The sequence below is a fragment of the Dermochelys coriacea genome, chromosome 2, assembly GCF_009764565.3.
Source record: "Dermochelys coriacea isolate rDerCor1 chromosome 2, rDerCor1.pri.v4, whole genome shotgun sequence".
NCBI lineage: Eukaryota > Metazoa > Chordata > Testudines > Dermochelyidae > Dermochelys > Dermochelys coriacea.
In genome coordinates this window covers 41,449,024-41,466,397 of record NC_050069.1, presented here as the reverse complement: position 1 = coordinate 41,466,397, position 17,374 = coordinate 41,449,024, and the positions used below count along the sequence as shown (strand labels likewise).

The 17,374-nt window shown below is 42.7% G+C and overlaps 1 protein-coding gene across 2 annotated transcripts in view; it reads right to left on the bottom strand.

The window, feature by feature from the left end:
• Positions 1-17,374, bottom strand: part of NIPAL2 (NIPA like domain containing 2) — a 69,766-nt gene that overhangs the window by 15,684 nt on the left and 36,708 nt on the right. For both annotated transcript variants that reach the window (XM_038391058.2, XM_038391060.2), the window contains exons 4-7: positions 14,126-14,185; positions 10,330-10,451; positions 5,133-5,229; positions 2,968-3,103 (exon numbers count right to left, since the gene is read on the bottom strand). In XM_038391058.2, coding sequence (XP_038246986.1) covers positions 2,968-3,103; positions 5,133-5,229; positions 10,330-10,451; positions 14,126-14,185 — 415 coding nt within the window. The remainder of the gene's footprint in view (positions 1-2,967; positions 3,104-5,132; positions 5,230-10,329; positions 10,452-14,125; positions 14,186-17,374) is intronic.

Here is a 17,374-nt window from a genome sequence, read left to right as displayed (position 1 = left end):
GCAACCAGCAGTACGAGGCTCTGCGTGCTGCTCTCACCCACAGGCACCACCCCCGCAGCTCCCATTGGCTGCAATTCCCAGCCAATGGGAGTAGGGAGCCGGCGTGTGGGGTGGGGGCAGCACATGGAGCCCTGTGCCTCTCCCCCCACCTAGGAGCCGGACCTGCTGGCCCCTTCCGGGGAGCAGTGTGGAGCCAGGACAGGTAGGGAGTAGCCTGCCTTAGCTCCGCAGCACTTCCGACCAGATTTTTAATGGCCCGGTCGGCAGTGTTGACTGGAGCCATCAGGGTCCCTTTTTGACCGGGTGTTCCAGTCGAAACTGGACACCTGGTCACCCTAGTCCCCACCCAAGCATTGATGCAGGGGTCATGGCAGGCATCAGGGTAGGCCCACAGTACATAGCACCATGGAGATTTTGGGCAGCACTGCTCCCCACAGGCAGCTGGGGACAGGTTGCTGTAGTTTACTAGCCACAGACGATCATCTCATTTACACTAGGGGCCAAGTTGGCTCCCAGAGTAGCCCAGAGTTGGGAAGGCATAAAAAGGTGATTTTCAGTCACCTTAGCCCCTCCTCCCTTTAAGCTACATGTTCAGTGCAGCACCTCTCAGAAGCACAACACAGAATCTCACCCGTAGCCTCAGCTGGAGTGCAACAGGGTTGTGCACTATACAAGGACGTGTAGGACAACACTTGGATGTATGTGTTCTTACACCAACCTTCATGGTCCATTTAATCCAGTAACAAAAACAAAGCAATTAATCATGTTGAAGGAGAATGAAGGTCTCATGCAGAAGTATTAAAACCTGCCACATCCATATCTACCCTTAGGATTATGAATCATGCCTGTGAACACTGGAATGTATCTTTGTAAATTCAGTGTCACTGCACCCCCCACATACTGTATCCTGCCAACAATGCATATGAAACAGAAAGAAATATTAAGAGTCGGCAGAGTGTTTTAGAAACCTATAAAAAGAACTATTTTTAAACGTTTCATTGGTACGATATATGTGAATAGTAAAAATCCAAACTCTGATCTGTTTTAGCCATTAAAATAATTGCATGGTTATTTTAGTGACTGTTGAGCAGTCTCCATGGTGCTTTAAAAATAAAGAAATCCTACATATCCAGAGGATAGTCAGGATTTTGAAGTCACTGAAAACACCTCATTATTTTCTCCCATTTGCAACAATCTCAGTCTCAAGGACCAAAACATAGATGCTGATGCTTAGCAGCAAGTCCCCAAAAGATGTAACAAAAGCTGTTCTGAGTTCTCAAGAATCAGTAAAATAAACAAACTTGGTGAGAGATCTAGGTAAAATGGGGGAAAAAGTCATGAGTAAAAGTAACAAAAACATAGTCCGCTTTTGAAAAGTCTGCTCAGTTGGACTGGGAGAAGACAGATATTGGACCCAGGAAGCAAAGTGGTCAGATTTTGCCTTTGTTTGAGTTTTGACCAAGTGAAGGAAGAAAAAAAAAATCTGCCGAAGGAGAAGAGAATCATTCAGCAGCTTCCCGTTTACCAAGCTCTATTTCCTCTCTTAAATTCCCTGAGCTCTTCTCCCAGCTGGGTGTAAACTACTCTACAATCTGTGACAGGGAGTTCCAGAGTCACTGCAGAATGATGCATGGGCTTTCTCCAAAGGGAATCCTGAATCCCCTATGATAGTGATATGCGCTGCCACTAAAGTGCTAGGCTGGCTATTTCATTAAAAACAAATGAAAACAAACATTCCGAATTAATCTGACTGGGTGCAAATGCATTGAATGGTGCAATCCGTGCCAGAAGCATAGGGACAGGGATAAAGAGAATGGACTCTCCATTCAGCTGGAAGTTCTATTTTACACTGCTGAGGGCAGCAGCAGTCTCCAGTGGCAGCAATAAAATGATCACTTAGCAGAACAGAGCCCAGCAGGAAAAATCCTGATTTTGCAGAGTTCTCTCCAAAAGTTAACTATTTCCGAGAGAGGCTCAGCCATACCTAGCTTGCACTTCAGGCACAAATTTCTCACAGGCAAAACACAGTATGCAGATTTAGCCGAAGGGGATGGGAGGATAATCCATTGCTTCCACCTTAGGACATAAGGTGAACATAAATCTAAGGACAGATCTATACTTAAAATGCTGCACCGTTGCAGCTGTAACGCTTTAATGAAGACACTCTTAGCCGAAGGGAGAGAGGTTCTCCTGCTGGTTCAGTTAATCCACCTCTGCGAGAAGCTCTATCACTGACATAGTGTAACACTGACAGACTCCAGTCGTCAGCAGGTGGGATCGAACCTGGGGCCTCTGGAGCTTAATGCATGAGCCACTACTGCATAAGCTAAAAGCTGGCTCTTAGCTAAGGCTGTAGAGCAGACTCATTTTATCTCTAAGTAATCTCAGTGCCACTAGACGGGACCCAGAAGGTGTGTGGGTTACAATAGCACTGTCTACACTGGTGCTTAGGTTGGTATAACTATGTCATTCAGGGGTGTGGATTATTCACACCCCTGAGCGACGAAGCTACACCAAAGTAATTTTGTAGGGTAGATCAGGGCTAAGGGGGAAAAAGAATTCCCTTTCTAAATTTAGGACAAAGTTATTGAAATTGCATTGGCTATTTGATTAATTGGTTACCAGCAATGGGTCTAAAAGCTGCATGACAAAGTACAAGAAAGAAAACATCAGGAAAATAGAAAGTTTCACTTCACAGTTGGGTTTAAGAACTGTGGGAAAAATAAAATTGCATTTTGAATTAACATGAATTGTTTGTAAATAAGAGAAGAAGGCACCAGTATAATAAATCCAAGTGAAATCATCCAATGAGAAATAAAGTATGAATAAATAAATAAATACAGTTAAAAAAAATTAGTGAAGGCAATAGGTACGTTTAACTGTTATTTACACCAGGAGTCAATATGCACCAGTAATTAACAAAACCAGCAGATAAATGAAGAGAAAGGTTTGCAAAAACTAACTTACTTGACTTGGAAAACACAAGATGTCACCATTATAATCAACATGATATAGAAAATGGGGTATGTTAGCTGCATTTTGCCCTTTGCAGAGAATGTTATCATACCAGCCACAGCCTTTACTGAAATAATAGTCAATGATGCTGGAAGAGAGAGAGAGAGAGAGAGACAGAGATGTTAACAAGGTAGAATTATAAGCCTTTACCCCAGAGTGTCAGTGCTGCAGAAAGACATATTGAGCAGCAGGCTATTTAAAAGGTTAGTTATGTTTTTAACCCTTCTTCTGATTTTCTTTTAAACCAATAAAAACCAATGCACATAACCACAAACAAGGCTTGCTTTAAAGGAAACTGAGCAGCAATCTTCATGCCAGCCTAGGAGGAGAAGCACTGCAGCATGACGTACTACCAATTCGTAGAGCAGAATCAGGCTTCCCCATCACCTGAGCTAGTAAAGGTGCAGAAGGCTAGACTAAAAGGCACTCCTGCTTTTCCTCTGGCATGGGCTCTTGATTTGCCCCAGCCCTTGCTGCTGAAGCTCAGTTGTGGAGGTTACAATAACCACACAGAAAATAGAACAAATTCAAAACACATGGGATGGCAAGATGAGAGGTGTAACAGTGCACCCGTCACACTAAAGGAAAGTAATTAATAGCAGGGGATAAGGCCTCACCACCTGGATCTAATTCCACGTTCTCCAAGAGGTTCAGTTCCAAAGTCCCAATGTGCTCGATTACAAAGATAGCCCCCAGATGCAAAACTCATACGAACACACAGTTCAGAACTTCCCAACACTCCGGACAGGAGGGCGGGAGAAGGGATTCAGATCTGGGGTTATGTTTCAAGTATTTTGCTTAGAGCACCTCTGGCAGTTCACATGGGGTTTAAGTGGTGCATAGGCCTTGCGTTGGCCTATTTGAATTTCACCATTAGGGCTAAATTCAAGGATTCTCTCTACTCCCCTTGAGTAGTACCTTACTTCTTGAACAGTCCTATTGAAATCAATGGGATTGTTCAAGGTAGTACTTAAGGTGAGCAAAGGCTATTAGATTCTGCTGGCTATCCATATCCATAATGAGTATGATACAAAAAAAAAATAACAAACCATCATGGTGATGTGGGGGGTTAAAAATTTCAGTCAGTTACAGAGTAGAAGTTTGGAGTTATATTTGAAAATAAAATGTTAAAGTATAAATTGTTAGTTCTGACCTTCCAGATGAGGGCTGGATTGCTGAAAGGTGAAGAGATTTGTCATGGTAGTGTGACAGACCTGGCAACATCCTACCACATCCTTGGGAGACCTGACCGAATTACATTTAAGTACCTTTGAGGTCCATTGTATTAAATGAATGATTTATGTATTCTTGTGGGCCAGGATTGTTCGTAAACTCTCCGGGGGAAATGTAAGCCTGGGGATTCAAAGAACTACACTGAAAATGTACAAGACAAAAATGGATTTTTGGGACAATAAGTGTTAAGTGGATTTTCTGGGGAATACCTAGGCAGAAGTTAATGCAAATGGTAATCTCTAACTAAATTTAGTGGACCACTAAAGTCTTAATACACATCTAAAAAGGCAGTATAGTAAATATGTTGCATTTATTAAGGCTTCAGTTCTGGAAAAAAAATAGACATACATTTGTGGGAGTAGAGGAAAGCAGGCAGAAGGTCCCAGGCAGTTACACTGAAGAACTACACACAAGCAGTGTAGCTAAGAGGTTTTCTGTTTTTGTTTTTAAATTAGTGATTTATTTTCCTCAGCTAGTCCTGGTCACCAAAATATGTTCTAGACATACAGAGTTTCAACAGTCTCTGTAATTCATTCTTCCGGGATCTAATGATAAAGGGTTACTTCAAATGGCAGAAACAAAAAGCCTTGGAATATCCATGCACAAGTCGGATTCACACAGAATCAAACTGCAAATCTGTAAAACCAAACAGTACTAGCAATAGGCATATAAAGTTTGTTGAGCAACTGGCTTTGCTTGTTAGAAAGAGACTTCATTGAAACCATGTAAAAACCTAAGGATTCCCCTTCAGATTGTCCCTTTAAACACTGCACAGACATAAGCTAACACGGGGGGGGACCAAGTGAGAGAGAGTGATCAAGTGAGAGAGAGAGAGAGAGAGAGAGAGAGAGGAATATTATACAAATGGAATAATATGTACTTACCTAGTAGTGCTACCATCATTAACAAAACCACAATGTGCTTCACATCCTTCCTTTTGTAGAAATACAGAAGAATGCAGAATATTATTATTTCTAAGAACTGGAAAAAAAGGCAAGAAAGGTTAAGCTGTAAACAATATAATAAATGCTTCATTCAGAGTCTTTAAAATGTCACATTTATCTACCCTGCTCAAACAGTTCAAGGGAGGATTGCTTTATTACACATCTTCTACTAAAAAGTAACCTTATCTCCAGTCAATTGAGTTAACAAATAATTGTTCTCATAAATCTTTCCTGCTCCTAAGATTCTTTCTAGTTAACTTTCTCGTTTCTTTGCTTTTCTTTTGCTCTTGATGAGTCTGTTTGATTTCACAGCACTGAGAAGATTAAAACAAAGATTGTTTTTCTGTGACAGCAAAGGTACCCACGTGAGCTAGGGATAATCAATATAGGCACCCCTGAATATATAACCCCCAGAGCTAAGGAGTAGAGAGCTAGCCTGAAGCAGAACATTATCTACTTTAGCTCAATTTTTCTACAGTGACCATCACCATAGTATCTTATTGCATTAGTTTCTTTCCTCTTTGCCCTTTTTGTCTGCCTCAGTCAAAAAAAACCTTAGCTAGCAATATCTTCATGTCCAAATTTCCTGCCATACAATCATGTATTCATGGGGGAAATGTATTTCATTCAGATTATTGCTATGCAATGATCTTCAATCACTGGCTACCCACCTACTTGTCAGAGTACATGACAGAAGGTACCCTGGCAAAGCTCAATGACACACCACCAGAGACTGCCGTGCAGGTCATCTGTAATGCTGACACACTTTTTATTGTACACAGTCCAGACTCGCTCCATCTATGTCACCACCATCTTCCACACTGATAGTTAAATTTACTGGCTTTACTATTAATGCTAGCTCTTACAGGTTCCCACACTAACACTTGTTCCCTTGCCAGTACCATGACACTTCTGTAACATCACCAGCTGCAGAAAACAGCCTTGCTATTATCAGCAACAGAATTTTTAGTCACCTGTCAACATTCAACCTTCTTTCTGTACTGAAAAATCAGGCAATGAGTGAAACAGCTCTTGGGAGTAACAGAATGAGGCAGGCAACCAGCTGCCCATCTATAAGCAAGTAATTATTCTACTGTCAGTTTAGCTGAGTTCAGATTCATGGGTTGAAATGCAGGCCTAGATTCTGGCTTGCATTAGGACAGTTTCTGTGGCACTCCCAAAGCTCAAAGCTGGCCTAAAGCTGACTTAACCAGCTATGGGAGTATTACCACAGGGGAGTAGTCAGGTGGCCTTGTAGCTGCTATAGTGGCTCCTTCTCCATTCCCTCCGCTACTGCTGGTGCAGGGGCTTGGCCAGGGCTCTTTTATCCCCAGTAATACCTGGTAGCTGGAAGAGCCCCTTAGGGCAGTGGTCCCTAAATTGTGGGAAGAGCCCCCCTAGGGGAGCACGGAGCAACATTCAGAGGGTCGCAGCGGGGTCCATACCAGGCCCCATGGGAGGCTGACACCCCAGCCCTGCTCTGCCCCCAGCCTCGCTCCATCCCAGTCCCAGACTCAGACCCTGGCTTCCAGCCTGACCGCAGCCCCGCTCTTGCACATGGTGCCAGGCTTCTGACCCCAGCCATGGCTCTGGCCCCAGCCCCCGACCATGGCTCCCGGAGGTGGAGGTGGTCAGATTATATTAGGAATAAGGGAGGGGGTGTTAAAAATGTTTGGGGACAACTGCCTTAGGGACCCAGATAGTTCCAAGGCTGGAGGAACATTAAGGTGACTTAAAGCCATCTTTAAGCCTCCTCAGCAGCACAGAGTGCTCGGGATCTGAGCCACAGGAAGGCATGGCCTGCTGATGACTATCTGCCTGTACTTCGGAGGTATAACATGACATGCATGGCTACCTCTCTCCCCTCGAAGCATCAGACTGATCATCTGAGAAACAAGTGTCCTCATGTATCTTCCAGGCCTGATCCTGCAGGTGCTGTGTGTGTGGAACTGCCATGTGAGTCAGTGGGAATTCCACACACACTGAAGAGTCATGGAAACACACAGGCACAAGCACTGTGGAAGTTGGGCACTCAGAGGGACCACCTCTCCCTCCAAACCTTTTGCTTTCCACTGATGCCCCCACCTCTAACTCTGGCAGAGCACCCTGCCCAGCTGGCTGCAGCACTGTCACAGCATGCTCTGCTGGCCGCTCTTTTCCACTCAGCTGCTATTATGCAGGATGCCAGAAAGCCGAACAAAGCAGGAGGCAGCATGCAGTAGGGAACAGCGCTCCAGCCAGCCAGCTCAGCATAGAGCCCTGCACCAGGAAGCTGGCAGCCGATATCCTCACCCCACACTGGGATACAAGTAGCAGCCTGAGGATGCTCCAAATACCCCATTCCCTCATAACAGGATGCCCTACACATCTCTAAGGACTTGGACAGAGAAAGAGCAGAGAGTGTGCTGGGATAGTGACAGACTCTGGGGAGGACAGACAGTACAGTGAGAACCCAACACCACAGTATCCAAATCTTGCAACTCTTAGGGCTGGTCTACACTAGAAAGCCAGCTTATGTTGACCTAATTATGCCAATGTACACACTACAGCCTTCCTCCCACCATTATAAGGACTAGTCTACACTACTGCACGGGGTCGATCTAAGATACACAACTTCAGTTACATGAATAGCGTAGCTGAAGTAAACGTACTTAGATCTACTTACTGCAGTGTTTTCACTGCGGTAAGTTGACAGCTGACACTCTTCCGTCGACTCCGCCTGCACTTCTCGTTTTGGTGGAGTACCAGAGTCGATGGGAGAGTGCTCAGCGGTCGATTTATTGTGTTGTAGATGAGATAAATCGACCGCCGCTGGATCGATTGCTGCCCACCAATATGCTGCCCAATGACAAGCCCTAAGTGCCCTACTACACCAACATAATAACTCCTTCTCCATGAGAGGCTAAAGGCTTACTATGTTGGCGTAGAGACAGTGTCTGTGTAGATACTGCCTTACTTAGGTCATCTTTCTTGTCAATTTCATGGCAGGAGCCATGAAATTGACAAGAAAGCCCCCATTTCCCTGGAGAGCTCAGCTTGACCCTGCTTCTGTCTGGAAGCCAGGGTGAGAAGCCCGGGGGGCTTCCCCCCACTCCCAGCTGGGAGCCAGAAGGAGACGTGGGGCAGCCTCTGACCTGGCTCCCAGCAGCCTTGCCTTTGCTTTCATGGCTCACCACGCCATGAAATTGACAAGGCTGCATGGCTCCAGGTGGGGAGTGGTATTTGGGAGTAAGGAAGAAGATGAGATAATAGGTCTTGTGGAAGAGGTGAGTTTTAAGGACAGAGTTTAATGGGGTCATGGTTGAACAGGTCACGGAGGGGGCTTCAGGCATCAGGGGACATGTGACTTGGAAAGAATGCAGTGAGGCAAAAGTGGGAGAAGGAAATAAGGGGGGGGGTCTAGGTAGACATGGGGTTTGCACACAATGAAGGAGGCAAAGGGGCAAGTGAAAGGAGACAAGGTTTGGAGGGTAAATTGTCAGATGATGAGCCCCCCACAGATGCTGATGGGGGTAACTCGATGTAAGTGAGCTGATTACTGAGCACAGACACTGCATTGGGATTAGGTAAGATATTAGCTAATCGATGTGGTGCTTTTTTCCTTTTTTTAAAAAAAGTAATCTTTAAAAGAAGGGGTAAGAATTTCCTTTCAACCCTTTACAATTTCTCCTGGGAAGAGCCAGGCACATGTCCAGCAAGGCCTTAATCTCCTGAAGTGGGAGATGGCCCTATTCCAGACAAGCCATTGATTTTGCAGAAGTGTTTGTTCATTGACACTGAAATATCATTTGGCATTTTAGCAAAGCAAGCCGCTTGCTAAAACCTGTGCTGTCAATGGGGGTGTACTGGGTACTTTATTTCTCTAACATCTTTAAATGAAGCTTTTTAAGAATGCAAGGCAGCTATTTAAAAGCATTTCTTAAAAAGCAGGGCCTTTTAAAAATATTGAACGGCACAGCTTCTATGTTGTGCACAGGACGGAGCTACCCAATGCCCACTGACACTGATGTCAAGCTGTATGGCTCAGTCTCCATGCAGCACCTTGAAATCAACTCTGTTGCATGACTAAAAATGCACATTTTGATTTATGGAGAGAAACCCCATTAGTCTCTTCCATTGAGCTGTATCACCGTCTTTCATGAGCTTTGAAAATGCACAGTCAATAGAAGAAAGAAATGTTATTTAGTACTGCCTTGGACTGACTGTTTTATCAACAGTCTCATTTACAGAATAGGTCCTTTGTGAGCTGGTAAACTGGCTGGAGCCGTCAGGACTCAGGGTGAAGCTATCTAGTCTGTAACTTCTTAACTGAGCACCTTGAAATCTTCACCTATTTGAAAATGTTATTTTTTAAAATGACAAAACATTAATAACCTCGGTCAGAAAGGGAGAATAAAACACCTCTGGCGTTTAGAGCATATTGCAACTTCTACATCCAGATGAAGCAGATATTTTTCTGCATTTTTGAGAGATAGACATAGTCTTCCTACTCACTCTGGTCTTGTTCCTGAAGCTAAATAGAGTGCATCAAAGAGCAAGGATGGGTTTTGAAGGTTTGTATATAGAAGCACTAATCAAAGTGGTATTTTGGCATTTGAATTCAAATTCAGATGTTGATTAACAGCTAATAGCAACAGTGCAGAGTCATTCACTCAGCCAATCAGTGGAATAAGGAGCCATTTGACTTGGCTGGGCAACACAGGGAGCACAACTGAGCCATCTATACAAAGAAGAAATAGGGCCCCATCTTCAAGACAACTATTATTTCAAGTTGTAAATAAATAAATACACTTAGATGCATGTACAGAAAATGTGGAATAAATATGTTCAAATCACATACAACTAGTGCCAATATTTACTCCCTCCCAAGCCACTAAGATTTAAATTCTCCTCTTCTTGAAAATTCCCACCCTTTTCTCAATCTACCCTCTGCTCTTCTGAAGTTCTACAAATGTCAGGATCTGTTGGACTCAAGGGTTGGAGAGGAGGAAAGCACTTGAGGAACTCATCTGCAGCACATGGCTATGGCCATGGTACTGGGAACAATTTGCTTCAGGAGCAGCTGTTTGACATTGTGACTTGTGATGCAAAAATCAAGATATTTTGACTTACAGAGAATTATAAACAAGAAACTCACCACATAGATCAGAAACTGCCAGCTAATTAAATAATTCTGTATTTTAGTTGCCGTGAGCTCCTGGGTTACATTTGGAGCGAATGTCACCAACAAATATGTTCCTGCAATTATCAGGGTTCCACCTTTAAATAAAACACACATTACTTTTACAAAGTATATTATTGTCCAATTTACCCTTCAAGCCCCTTTGAAAGTAGTTTCTGGCATAAAGTTAAGTCCATTTAATCAGATATACATTTAGCTAGTCATGTTGCCTGCAACTGAAGTCTTATCTAGTATGATTTTTAAATAAATCCAGAAAAATTCTGGGGAACTCCTTCAGAACTGTAAAGAGACATTATCAGCATGGTTTCATACTTTTTTGAAATAGGACCCTGGTTCAGCAAAGCATTTAAGAAGATGCTTGGCTTTAACACCAAATGCAGGACAAAGGAGAATCAGGTCTCTTATTTCTGATAGTCATGTCCCAAATTACTCTCAACTAAAAGGACATGCTGTTTATTGAGGCAGGGGCAGATTCTCAGCTGGTGTAAATCAGTGTAGCTCCTCTGAAGTCAAAGTAACTACACAGATTTATACTGCAAAGGATCTGGCCTGGAATCTCTAAGAGCAACAGATGTGTGACAACTTCATAGCTAAGTGTGAAGCTCACATGAAGCCAGTACTTTTGCCACTCACTACCATCCTTGTAGATCTACGAACTGTTTCATAAAAGGGCAGAGTTGATTTGCAAGAGGCTACTCAGCTATCTGGTTGTGGGGGCCCCTTTTCAAGGTCAAACTTGTATTATTGTGTTTTTAATAAAAGTCTGGAACTTCTGCCCTGTGGATAGCCAGCTGACAAACACAGATGTTCCTGGGGATATCTAGATGTAACTGAGCTGATTACTGAACTCAGAAGCTCCATTGATTAGCTAATATCTTACCTAATTCAATGTAGTTGTTTTTTAAGTAATCATTAAACATTTTTGGAAACCAATAAATCAATATGGAACATGAGGTTTAAGAATACAAAACAAAGCACATCAGCAGGACATTGCTGGCACTGCTACAGCACAGTTTCTTTGGAAAAGCAGAACTGTTCTAAATTTATGTGCCTGAAAAAACATCACATATTTCTCATTATACAGCTCATTCCTGTGGAATGCAGCAACATTGTTAAATCCTTCATGCAAAGTCAAACTAACAGAAATAAAATAAATCAGTGTTGAATGCTAGTTAAAGCAACGTAAGGCAATGATCAGCTGAGGGATGTAGTCTCAGTGTATCAGCTGAGTTGGCAGATTAGGATCCAAAACCTAAGTAAATATTATAGGCTGTTGGAACAACACTGAACCTCTTTCTCAAAAATGTGCACAACATCAGCGGTGCTATAATTATCACACTATGGACTAAATGTTGCTCAACATGCCACATGAGTAACATGTCCCCAGAAATATCAATGGCACTGCTCAATTGGGTAATTCATCTGGGAAGGCACAGTTTAAAAGACAAAAACTGAAATCTGCTTGCCTCTTTCTGTTAAAATGCTTGATTCCTTCAAGGCTTTAAAAGAAGAATGCAGAGCAAGACAGTTTTGAAACACAACTAAAATCCTTGACGCAGCCAGAAAGCCTACTGCTTTTACAACAAAGACCATGCTCCCCAGTAAGACATTTGACAACATGATTATCTCTCCTGCATTTTTGGAATGATTAAGTTAGTATAAAGGAGTAAATACTTCTAATTTTTTAAGTGAAGCTTTAATTTTTGTGTAATACCTACAGTGTAAAAACACCCTTTAATTTGAAAGAACAGCTAATCACCTAGCCATTTGTATTGAATTTGCATCATGTTCATAAAATACTAAATACCATCTCAGAGTTAAAAATATGCAATGAAAGAGTGATCTTAAGTAAGTAATTTCTACCATATGTAAACCTTAAGTTACAGATCTAAGGGTAGAGGATTTTGGATCACTGTCTAATTTTCATATGCAAATAAGATTTTTAGGGCTGTCGGTTAATTGCAGTTAACTTATACGATTAACTCAAAAAAATTAATTACGATTAATCGCACTGTTAAACAATAGAATACCAATTGAAATGTATTAAAGATTTTTGGATGTTTTTCTAAATTTTCAAATATATCGACTTCAATTACAACACAAAATACAAAGTGTACAATGCTCACTTTATATTATTTTTGATCACAAATGTTTGCACTGTAAAAAGGATAAAAAAAGAAAAATAGTATTTTTCAATTCACTTCATACAAGTACTATAATGCAATCTCTTTATCATGAAAGTGCAACTTACAAATGTAGTTTTTTTGTTACATAATTGCACTCAAAAATAAAGTAATGTAAAACTTCAGAGCCTACATGTTCACTCAGTCCTACTTCTTGTTCAGCCATTCGCTAAGAGAAACAAGTTTGTTTACATTTACAGGAGATAATGCTGCCCTCTTCTTAATTACGTCACCTGAAAGTGAGAACAGACATTTGCATGGCACTGTTGTAGTTGGCCTCACAAGATATTTATGTGCCAGATGCGCTAAAGATTCATGTGCCTCTTCATGCTTCGGCCATCTTTCCAGAGGACATGCTTCCATGCTGATGTCGCTTTTTAAAAAAAGAATGCATTAATTAAATTTGTGACTGAACTCCTTGGGGGAGAATTGTATGTCCCCCGCTGTTTTACCCACATTCTGCCATATATTTCATGATATAGCAGTCTCGGATGATGATCCAGCACATTTTAAGTTGTTCATTTTAAGAACACTTTCACTGCAAATTTGACAAAATGCAAAGAAAATACCAATGTGAAATTTCTAAAGATAGCTACAGCATTCGACCCAAGATTTAAGAATCTGACGTGCCTTCCAAAATCTGAGAGGGACGAGGTGTGGAACATGCTTTCAAAGTCTTAAAAGAGCAATGTGGAAACTACAGAACCCAAACCACCAAAAAAGAAAATAAACCTTCTGCTGGTGGCACCTAACTTAGATGAGGAAAATGAACATGCGTTGGTCTGCACTACATTGGATCCTTATTGAGCAGAACTCGTCATCAGCATGGACGCATGCCCTCTGGAATGGTGGTTGAAGTATCAAGGGACATATGAATCTTTAGAGCATCTGGCATGTAAATATCTTGCAACGCCAGCTACAACAGTGCCATGCAAATGCCTGTTCTAACTTTCAGGTGACATTGTAAACAAGAAGCGGGCAACATTATCTTCTGCAAATGTAAACAAACTTGTTTTTCTGAGCAATTGGCTGAACAAGAAGTAGGACTGATTGGACATGTAGGCTTTAAAGTTTTACATTGTTTTATTTTTGAATGCAGGGTTTTTTGCACATAATTCTACATTTGTAAGTTCAACTTTCATGATAAAGAGATTGCACGACAGTACTTGTATTAGGTGAACTGAAAAATACAATTTCTTTTGTTTTTTACAGTGCAAATATTTGTAATCAAAAATAAAGTGAGCACTGTACACTTTGTATTTTGTGTTGTAACTGAAATCAATATATCTGAAAATGTAGAAAACATCCATAAATATTTAAATAAATGGCATTCTATTATTAACAGCATTAATTATGATGAATATTTTTTATCACACCATTAATTGCGATTATTTTTTTTAATCGCTTGAAAGCCTAAAGATTTTCCTTCACATTGTGACATGGACCCAATTTTGAAAGTATATGCCTTTAAACATTTTCTGGAACAAGTGGGGGTGTTTGAATTTGAGAGTTCCAGTTTGCTAAACACATAGAACCACACATGCTTGTGTTAGCAACTGCTTACTTACCTAACATAGCAGCAGCCCTCATGGTTTCTTTTAGGAATAAGACAGAAATAAATGCACTACCTGGGGAAAAAATATATATATATTTATACAGCACTGTATTAAAATGGGATGGGCCAGGCATAAAACATATAATAATTGCTGTGATGGCTGCAGTATGCTTTGTCATGCAGATATTGAGGCTCAGTGCAGTGGTTGTATGATCAAGGGACTGGGAACAGAGACTTCTGAAATCAAACTGAGCTGTCACTTACAATGGTGTATGTTGTAGGTGTAAATTCAGATTAACTCCATTGACTTTGGAAGAGCCTCCATTTTTGCTCTGGTGTAACTGAAGGCAGAATTCTGTCTTTAGGGCTGGTCTACGCACAGGTTTTGTACCATTTTAACTGTATCCATTTGAAACAGATGCAGTTCAAGCATTGCAACACCCAAATGTGGACATTGCTTCTATATCACTATAGCTTCATCAGAAAAAATTCAAGCAGCACAAAAACTGAATGTAGACTATTCCTGAGGGAATAAATAAATTATTTGTCAATAAATAATGCAGAGGTTCTAGATGGCAGTGAGGAGTACAGGCCATTGGCTGTACGAAGGTGGGAGATCACCCTGTAGCCTGACCCATCCCCCACCCCAGGGACATGGACTCAGTGGTGAGGCTGCTCCCAATCCTGACACAGCACAAGGCCTGTGCCTGCCTCAGAAACACCCTGAGGCCTTGCCCCTCTGCACCAGGCACATCAGGTATGGGGGAGGCAGGCTCAACCAGGCAGAATCCAAGCGTGGAGGGGGTCAGTGTGGGGGGATCCAAGTGTGGAGTGAGACGATTCTGTCTGGGACAATCTGGGTGCAGGCAGTTCAGTGGGGGGAGGTGTCTAGGTGTGGGGGATCTGGATGCACAGAGGCTAGTTTGGGGGGTTCCAGGTGCAGGGGCAATAGGACTCTGCAGGGGCTTCCAGGTGAAAGTGGGTGGGGCTCAGCAGAGGGCCTGAGTGCTGGGGGAGTGGGGCTTGGTGGAGTGGGGGTCTGGGTGCAGCTAGTTGGGGGTCAGTGGCTTGGGGGTCTGGATGTGGGGGCTCAGGGTGGTGCAGGGAGGGGGATTCTGGATGTACAGGGTGAGGCTTGGTGGGGGCGTCTGGGTATGGAAGGTCCAGATGCATGGGGTTTGGGCAGATGGGGAGGACAGCACCCTCAATAGTGACCCCCTCCCCCCACTGCTGAGGACTGATGGGGCCAGGAAGCAGGGGAGGATGCTGAGCTTCTTGCAGCTGGGGGAGGCTTCTGGGTGTGGGTCTGACACAGCCCCAACCACTCCTTGTAGGGGAAGAGGAAGTCCCATCCTCTCCTGCCTCCAGCCCAGCTGGGACTAGCAGCTGATCCCAGCTCAGAGTAGGAGTCACTGGCTGGGTGCCCCCAGCCCTGCAGTGATTTACCTCTCTGTCAGCTGCTCCCGGTGCCTGAATGATATAGCTGTGCTGCTAGGGAGTTTTGTGTGACTGCTTTTGCAGCTTCCCTTTGCTTCCCTGTCAGAAAGTCATTTTTCTTCAGGGAAGCAAAAAAATCTGTGGGACACATTAATTTTGCACATGTGTAGTGGTGCAGAATTCCCCCAGGAGAAATAGACCGGTTCTGTGCCAGCTGTGCCCAGATCATGGCCATGTGTAACTCTGAATCTCTCTGGGCTTCTCTTTATTCATCTGTACAGGGGTATGATAACACTTGCTTAAAGTATACAATATTTGCAGAAGTACCTTGAAATATGTGGATGAAAGCCATTATAAACATGCAAATTATAGGACAAACTTTCTAATCTGCACTACTGACTAGGAGACTCATTGTGATTTGCTGAAATTTGAAAATTAACAACATGTAACACACCTGCAGGACTAGGCACTTTTTTAAGGTCTTCTAAGGGGCCCTGTGATGAGTAGCGGGATGGACCTTAAGGCTTCTGAGAGGAAGGCAAAGTCAGGAGTATTGGGAGAAGTTAGTCACAACTCAGGGCAACCACATCCTTTTTTCTGAGACCCAACTCCTTTCCCTGGCCAACTCTCTTATTTTATCCCTCTTCCCCCGATGCCTGCTCCCAGTCCTGCTTCATTTGGGGAAGTGGCAGTGGCAGGGACCACAGCTGGATGAGTCAAGGCCAGGAACAGCATGAAATTGTTGACAACCTGGGAAGGGGGTTCTATTCTATTCTAGTACACTATTGGGGAAGGGGGAGCTATGGAGGTGAGAACTTAATGGAAACCTCTCATTTAAGAGAAAGAATGAGAGAGAGAAAGGGATTTGAGGAGAGAAGGAGGCAGAGGTGATACAAGGAGGAGAAAGATGGAATACGAGCTCACTTGGAAATTCCAAGAATGATTACAGAGGGAGAGGATGGAAGGATGATCTTGTGCCTAGAACACAGGATTGTGATTCAAAAGACCTGGGCTCTATTCCTGGCTATGCCATGAACTTCATGTTTGACTGTTGGACAAATCACTTAACCTCTCATTGCTGATTTCTCTGCCTCAGTATCTCCATTTCATGGATGACAAAACAAATCACCTGTGCCTAGCTGCCAAGCATATTTTGAATATTTGTAAAACACCGCACAATCTTTGGCTAAAGAAATGCAAAGTAGTATCATTGTTTCTGCTATAGTGCTTGTCCTAATGGTTGTAAAATGCAATATCAGCATATGCTCAAATGCAGAAGACAAGGAAAAAATATCCAGCCTGTGACCTGCTGCATGGGAGATAGCAACATGCATGAGAAAGAGGGTACAAATAATTTCTTGAGTTGCAAAATATTTGTTAAAAAAAAATCAGTGTGAGGTCTCCACGAACATCAGGAGATCGACAAGACAATCAGCATTCAGCATTCATCCATTCCACAGAAAGTCTCCCAACAGAAACACAACATTTTTCTACGCAGCTTAAATGTAAATGACACGAAGAGTTATGGAGGTCTAGTTAAACCATTAATAATGATAAAAGAAACTATTTCTGAAAGTGCATCTCGAAGATGTAGCTACTTAGCTGATTATGCTTCCTTTGCACAAGATTAAGATGATAGCATTGCGGAACAAAAACACACTGGTATCCAAGCAACACCTAGTAAAACCAGAGCCAACCAAGCAAAAAAAAAAAAAAGATGGGGGGGAGGTGTGGATGGGGGAGCCCCCCCTCTCCACTCCCAGATACTGAATTACTGCTCTCTTTCTCTCCCTGCAATCACAGCTCTTTTAAATTTCATATCCGG